General features: G+C 36.0%; 1 protein-coding gene across 1 annotated transcript; it reads right to left on the bottom strand.

Moving 5' to 3' along the window:
* Window positions 1-586: 586 nt before the first annotated feature.
* LOC110161573 (sodium-coupled neutral amino acid symporter 2-like) lies at window positions 587-6,569 on the bottom strand (the record flags this gene model as incomplete). Its single annotated transcript, XM_055163146.1, has 12 exons — window positions 587-2,375; window positions 2,503-2,600; window positions 2,841-2,985; window positions 3,095-3,219; window positions 3,695-3,795; window positions 3,912-3,991; window positions 4,083-4,271; window positions 4,681-4,739; window positions 4,873-4,955; window positions 5,775-5,850; window positions 6,108-6,200; window positions 6,323-6,569. Coding segments are annotated over 12 exons (1,401 nt in total), but the record flags the coding sequence as incomplete, so codon positions are not given.
* Between the last annotated feature and the right edge of the window lie 1,157 nt (window positions 6,570-7,726).

Genomic DNA, 7,726 nt, shown 5'->3' with positions numbered 1-7,726 from the left:
ACTAGAGCAGTTTCAAACCACACCATGGACCACACAGCTGTAAGCTTCTTCAATAACCCCTGTCTCCCTCTAGCGGCCGTTATCTTTATCACATGCAATGATTAAAAATGGTGCCGAAATGTTAATATGGCCTGTACAGTAGGCCTTAGGAATTATTTTATTTCACAGTATCAAATTGGCGTGAACTGTCTTTAAGTGTTGTGAAAAGCACTATACTATTGTTTTTATTAGTACTAGTAGTATGCAATGCATTATTAATTATAATTATATTAATAATCTGTGTTTCATTTTGCTCCTACCACCCTTCCTCTTAACCTCCATTACTATTACTTACTACAGCTATGTTCTTGCTGACACTGTACATTTTGCTATTGTAGAGACTTGTTGACTTTTCAGTGCCTATCTTAGAAGCTAAGCTGGACTGCAGGTCAGAGGGGCCGATGGCAGATTTCATCTGCCGGGGCAGCTGTGGCTACAGTAACTCATCACCACCGGGTTGCATGAAAAGTGACTTTGAGCACCTTTGGAAGAGTTATAAGACTAATGCATTATTATGATTATGATTATTATCACAAACACAAACCACTTATATTTCTTTTGTTTCAGTTTATTGGGCATTAATAATTACAGAATATACAAAGTGTTTCATTGAAACAAGTGTAACACTGGCGGGCTACGCCCTCTTTGCTCCTGAGGTCCTGTGATGTGCGTAAAGAACCAAAAACATTTGATTTCAGGCTCAAAAAGGAACAAAGTGTCTGTATTTGTAACAGCAGGATTTCAGTCAGTCTGATGAGATGAACAACTTTAAGACTCAACTGCATTGGAGCAACATTGTATCAAATTCACCAGTATTTTGATCCAACTCCAATGCGTTTGTAAAAAAGTCCAGACAAAACATATATATATACAAGACCATATAGATATGTACATTTATATATACACTTACAATATTATATAAATATAGTAAAATAGTATAAATTACATTGATTCACTGTTTCTGTCATAAATAGATGGTGCTTTGTTCGCATTGGAAGCACAGTGTCAGGGCTCAAAACTCAAAAAGTCAAGTTTGAAGGTCTTTGCTGACAGATCTGTGCTGTGGAACAGGTGAACACTTCAAAAACACTTATGGTCGTCATGGTTTTGGTGTTTGCCGATGAAGAGCCTCTTCACGTTTTAGATGTTTTGTTTTTTGCAAGTTTAACAGGTATCACAACCACTGCATGTGGTCAAATTCATATAAATTCTCCCATAATGAAAAAAAAAAAAAAAGCTTTAAAAAGGCCCAGAACAGGCTCCAGGTTTAAAACAGTAGTGTAATTTCTTCTCTACACATTGTGTTCAGCAGGTTATAAGGTTAAATACAGTAGCCCAGTGTAATGTACATGGCAATACTGAAAGTTTTTGATTTTGCATGTGCTGTAGGCTGTAAGTGCTTCTTGATTTAAAAAAAAAAAAGCTTTACAATGAACATTTTGGCAAAGTAAAAGCAAGAAGTTGGAAGGAACTTAATCTAGGGTGACCATATCTCCCAAATATGAAAAAATATGACACATTTCTTTATGTACAAAACAAAATTAGTAAAAAATTATAATTACAATAAACCACAGGTGGTATTGCTATTTTAAATGGCTAATCAAGTTTGTAGTTAAGACCAAATTTTGTCATTTGAGATCACAAAAATAAAACTGTTATTGGGAATATGGTCACCCTAACTTAATGCACTTTCAAGCTGTTAAAATCTACTGTTTGCGACAATTAAGAAAATTTTGGTTATTACTTTTGAATCAACGGAAAAAAATCAAGTATTCCAGTTCGGATGGTTGGGAAAATTATTAAACTATTTTAAGAATTCAAGTTTGTCGCCTCAAAAAGTGTTCTACAGTGATTTTTGTTTAGCAGGCATTATACATCTATGTACCTGAGCTAAACTAGTATTATTTTAGATTCGAGGCACCTTCAAAAATGCATTTGTACCCAACTACAAAAAGCAAGAATAAAAATAAGCAAAAGACATAAAAATATATTACAGTTAAAGTAAAAACAAGTAAAATGCCAGCTTACGTGGCCTATGAAGATAAAACTATACAAAGTTCAGATACATTCACTGGGAATGGCATTGGTTTGCGGCTCACATTGTCCGAGCTGAAAGTGTTGTTTTCTTGCTTTAGTAAAATGTTTCTTGAAAAATGTTTTGGAGTTTTTAAAGCAGTCCAGTGCACAAGTCTTTTTGCACAGGCAGCATTTGGGGTGAAAACAGTGACGATCTAGTGCCCATCGTGGATGTCTGTGGGGCTGGTGGTCCAGTCGAGAACAATAAGAGTCATGCAGCCGATCATCACTATGAACCCAAGGATCAGGAAAGCAGTAGCCTGTAGGGAAATATAAATAAATATGTTTAGTATTAACATCGAGTTCGTCTAGTTAATAAATCTATACTAAAAATATTTAAATGTTGGTAATTATTTGTGGTCTAATATTTGAATTGAGTTTTCTTACCCCCATCTTTTGCATAGACTTCATGGACTCTTTCTTGACCAGTTTGATGTAGAAAGCAGAGGGCAGGATGAAGATGAGCATCGCAGCAGCAGAGGCACCTGAAGACAAAAGAGAGTTTAGCCACAAGTCAAACACGTCCTCCTTTTTCACCTGACGAGTCTATCATCTACCTCACAGTGCCTCCAAACAGTCAAATTTAAACATATTCAAATTCAAATTAGTCAAAATAAGCACTACACAATTATTTTTATATGTTGTTAATTTATAGTGTTGTTTTAATATTTATGCCATCTATCCATCTATGAAATGTTTATATTTAGTGGCTCTCCTAAACTCACCGATGAACCCAAAGATGTCTCTGATCGTGGGCACGAAGATGACGAGGGCGTTGGTTCCAGCCAGAAGCACAAAAGTGATGATAGTGTGACGCACCCAGCTGAACTCTTTGGAGGCGCACATGAGTTGGTTCACAGAGGTACGGATCTGTGCGGGAAGAGACAAGAAATGGTCATTTATTAGTTGTCATCATTATTAACATTTTGAAACAGTGGTTGTTAGGAGTGTGCTAATGTTGCTATTGTTGTTTACTTACAGGGAAGAGCACCACGGGGACAGTGAGTGTCACAGCGGTGAGGACGGCCAATCGCACGATGAGCAGGACCACATCAAACTTGTAAGCCTTAGAGTAAGTATGCAGCAGCTCGGGCTCCACGTGAGCTGGAAAAAAAACCAAAAACGATTTATTATGAATTATACACACAAATGCATTAAAATGGCTTTGTCAAAGAAAAAAAAAAAGGAATTACTGATTTTTATCTCTTACGCACTTTATTTGTAACTATTAGTTTAGGCCTTATTTCAACTTTTGTTTGGCTAAACGTGTCATTAAAATAATCAACTGCAGACCTAAAATGTCCACGCATCATGCTGTGTGTTTTCTTTTTAGGAACTATCTGTAATCACTTTATCTACGTCTTGTATAACTTGTTTCTGAGAATGTTCACTCCTGCGTTACTGAACCACACAAACATGAAACTGTCATTTCTATAGAGCAGGTGCAGCGTTCCCATCTCATTATGTAACACAACGCCAGTGAAGCAAGTTTGTTTTGTAATTCTGGGGCCGTGGCATTAAGTGAGTACCAAATAAATAGGGTAAAATAAAATATATTAAGAAATTTGAATAAACTCACTGTTGAAAGTGAGGTATCCGAAAAGAGCAGCCAAAAGGTACATGACGAACATCGACATGAAGGAGACATTGGCCACATTCTGCATCTTTTTACGGGAACGGCTGTAAAAAAAAAAATAAATAAATAAAATAAATAAGAAATTTTTTTTTTTCCAGAACATAATATTTATGAGAAAAAAATGTTAAGACTAAAATAAAAAGTCACTATTACTACTTACTCTTTGAGCTCCTCGTACATGGGCAGGATAGCGGGATGGCACACGAAGGCAAAGGTCAGGATGGGCACAGCGTACACAGTCTGTGATCCAAAAAATAAAACAATTTGATTTCTGATTTTATTTTTATTCATAATTTGAAGTAAATAGTTATTTTAAGATCTGGTTCTATACCTGAGAGTTGATGACGAAATATTTGGGCGTGCAGACATCCTCGTCGTCCTTGGTGGTGTGGTTGAAGTGTGGGAACGTACTGTTCAGATGACTTTGAGTAGCATGATAAACTCTACTCAAAGTCTCATTCACCATTTCGTCGTCCATCGGCAGGAGCGGGCACGGGATCTGGAACTTCTTTATTATCACCTAAAAATGACAAAATAAACAAAATCATTACAAACATTACAGTGAGTAAACGTTTTGTAGACCTCAGCAAAAACACAAGAAATTTGAGTCTGTTATCAATTAAGTAACTAGTGAATTGATAATAATTTAAATTTAAAACATAAGGGCTGCAAGTTTGCTTAGAATAATAAGAAAAAATAGGCTCAAAGAAAACTAGTTGTTCTTGTGAGTTGTATGAGTAGTTTACATTTGCTTGCTATAGTTACAGTATAACCATACAAGTATTTTCTGTTGTTTTGAGTAGTCAGAGGATATTCAAAAAAATCACATGGAAATAAGTTAACAAATGTCATGACAAATGATCATGTGCCAAGTATTGCCTCCAAAGTAAGTAACTATTTTTGTTTTTTTATTTTTTAAGGAAACTCACCACAATCAGGAAGAAGACCATGCAGAGGAGGGACAGCCCACTCGTGTAACCAAGGTAACCTGTACAAAAAAAAACACAAAATGAATGACTAATGTTTAAATGACTGTGAGTAGGTCTTAGGTAATGTCTGGTAGTTTATTTATATTATATTAACATTTTAAAGATTATTTTTAATGTTTGGAAATTATTTACCGAGATTTTTGAGGAGAGAAAGAGGCAGGATGATCACAAGAGATACAATCAGGACAAGGTAGTCTCCGTTAGTGTACCATTCACTGTAAAATAAAATCAGATAAAATGCATTTAAAGGCACGGTCATTTCTAGGCACGACACCAAATTAAACAACATTTTACTTTATTATGATGTCTTCAAATATTACACAGCAAAAATGTCGTAAAAATGAATAGATCTAAGCCTGTTGTGACACTGCATTTACTCCATAGACCACAAGAGCTACACTTTCTTATATTTTCTAATATCTATTTTGAAATCTGATCACGTCTGTCTGGATCCCCCACGACACATCATACGCCGACACTGTATTGCCACACAAAAATAGACCCTCGGAAACCACTCAATCCAAACATACATTATTGAAACTTGACCTCGTCTCCTCATCTCTGTCTTTCTCTGAGCAGCTGCAACAGACATAAATCCCTCTTTGAACCTGGACTTTTTGTTCTTTAAGTCCAAATGCCTCCCCCTCTCTCCCTCCATCTCTCTCCTCCTCTCAGCACAAGGACGAGCACTCAGCATCTAACCTTCAGACACGAACCACTTGATAAACAGCCAAGCTCCATTTTGCCCAGCAACTGTGTCTAGAGTGGCTCTGTTAACACTGAAAAGCCTGTTTTATCTATCGTGAGACTAGTTTGGATTCTATATTAGATTAGAATATGCAGGTTAATAATAAGAAAGCATGGGGGGTAATACAATTGTTATGATGGCCTTTAGCTACAGCTGTACATTCTTGTCGCAATGTCATACCCACTTCCTAAAAACTATTTGGCAACCTGTTTTGTTTGTTTTCTTGAGTTTTGTATTGAATATTTGGTGTAGTGATTGCATTAAATGTGTATAGGCGGTGACTTACTCATTGCTCGTTCCTATGAATGCCTTGATCACCAGTGGCAGCTCATACTTGACAATGAAGAGGTAGCTGGACATGGCTGTGGAACAAAAACACCTTTAAATTTGAGCCAAAGTCGCGGTCTCGTTACTAACTGACGTCAAACATTAAATTAGCTTTTCCTGTTTCTCTCTCATTGCGCGGCCCCCACTGGAAAAACTCCCCTTTAATTTCCATAGTGGGTACACGGTCTGGCACAGGACACTGAAGACGCATTGTTTTGAATACTAAGCGATGTAATAACTAATTAAATTACAGTTACGTAACAATCTTTTGGCTTTTTATTTTTCCTCTCACCTCCAATGTTCTGCATAGTGATGGAGCAAGAAGCAGCAAGTTTTCCAGGCATTCCGAACGCTTTGTACCCAAGTTGTTCGTACACAAGAGCCCCTTAAAAAAAGAAGAAACAGCAACAAGAGCAATACGTTACTAGATGCAGCATTAGTTCATCCATGTTTAAAATACCACTGGGAAATAAGATGGGATTTGTAGTTTTTATGAGAGTGACTTACCTCCTTCATTGGCAGTTTTTAGCAGTAAGTGCACAGAGTATAGAGAGAAGATGGCCACCGCTACCAGGAGGATACTGTAAAGAAAAAGAAAGTCAGGATTAGTTTGAGATGTTATACGTTTATTATACTTATGAATAGTGGAAATAAATTTGGCGAGTATAAAACAGACACCTGAAAAGAATATAACAAAACAAAACGATATAACTAAATGGACTAAATGTGTTAATTTTATATAGAAAGCAAGGGTCTAAATACAACCATTATTAGATTCAATACTAATTCTGTATAATTGTAGATATAGGGGACACATATATTACATTTTTTAATAGCAATCAGTAAATTATTTTAATATTTTTGTGTGCCAATATTTTTAAAAAGTTGCCAAGTCATTTTTACACATTTTATAACTAACATATTTGAATCTAGTTACATATTATAGCATTTTTGTATAGGTATTAATGTCTCTGTAAACTAATTCCTCTTTTATTTCCTCTTTATAATTTTTGGTTAGGTTTTCTATAAACTATTTTTCTTTTTTTCTAATAAACATGACCTAAAATTGTATCTAAAAATGGGACCTCTTCTCACGCAGTACTCATGATTTCATTGTCATATGCAGCATGAGCAGACGTCAGACCTGGTCAGTATTAGATCCTATTAGCGTCCTCATGTACGCTGTGGTCAGCTTTGTGTATTCATAGCATCAGTGAAATTAATCTTTAGGTCACTAGAGCCTGCACTGGATACTGGACACACCTCCTCACCCTCAGCTCCATGTGACTACACTAAATGACATACATCAGCCAAAGATCATAAACTCTTCTTAACTCATGTGCTTGTATTGATTTATAGATTTGTACTAGCTATAATTATCCGTATAATTGTGAATTTATTTTAGGGCTGCACAAATTAGAAGTTAAATTGCGATTTTGATTTGATTGCAATGATTGTGTATATTGTCAACCTTGCCTATTAATTCTCTTAGTTAAACATACAGAGAGATTTTGAGCAAAGAGAGGTTTTTTTGTTTATAAAATTTCAGAATTGGGGGAGAGAAAACATAATAATAATCTAAATGCACTACTTTATCATTGACCTTGTATGTACTGTATCACCAAAATGGTTTCATTTACATGCCTTCATTTTATTCGTTTCAGACAGTATCTTTTCAGTCTCCTTCCTCGTTCCTCACCGAAAATACCAGATCGTTTTCTCATCCATGACACCGCACCACGCCTCCCATTCATTACCCAAGTTTAAGCTAATACATCAAAGCTCCAGGATTAGCCTTTTCTTTAAGCCTCTTCTGCAGCCACTCCTTCTGTTTGTAAATATAAGAGGCGCCATTTGCTTGACTCACGCACCACACACTGTGTATGAAAATTACTATTGTGTTTTGGGCTG

Source organism: Boleophthalmus pectinirostris, unplaced genomic scaffold (assembly GCF_026225935.1).
Source record: "Boleophthalmus pectinirostris isolate CB_2022bp ecotype Guang Dong unplaced genomic scaffold, ASM2622593v1 HiC_scaffold_54, whole genome shotgun sequence".
Classification (NCBI taxonomy): Eukaryota; Metazoa; Chordata; class Actinopteri; order Gobiiformes; family Gobiidae; genus Boleophthalmus; species Boleophthalmus pectinirostris.
The sequence above is the reverse complement of the archived record's forward strand: the minus strand, read 5'-3'. Positions and strand labels throughout refer to the sequence as shown.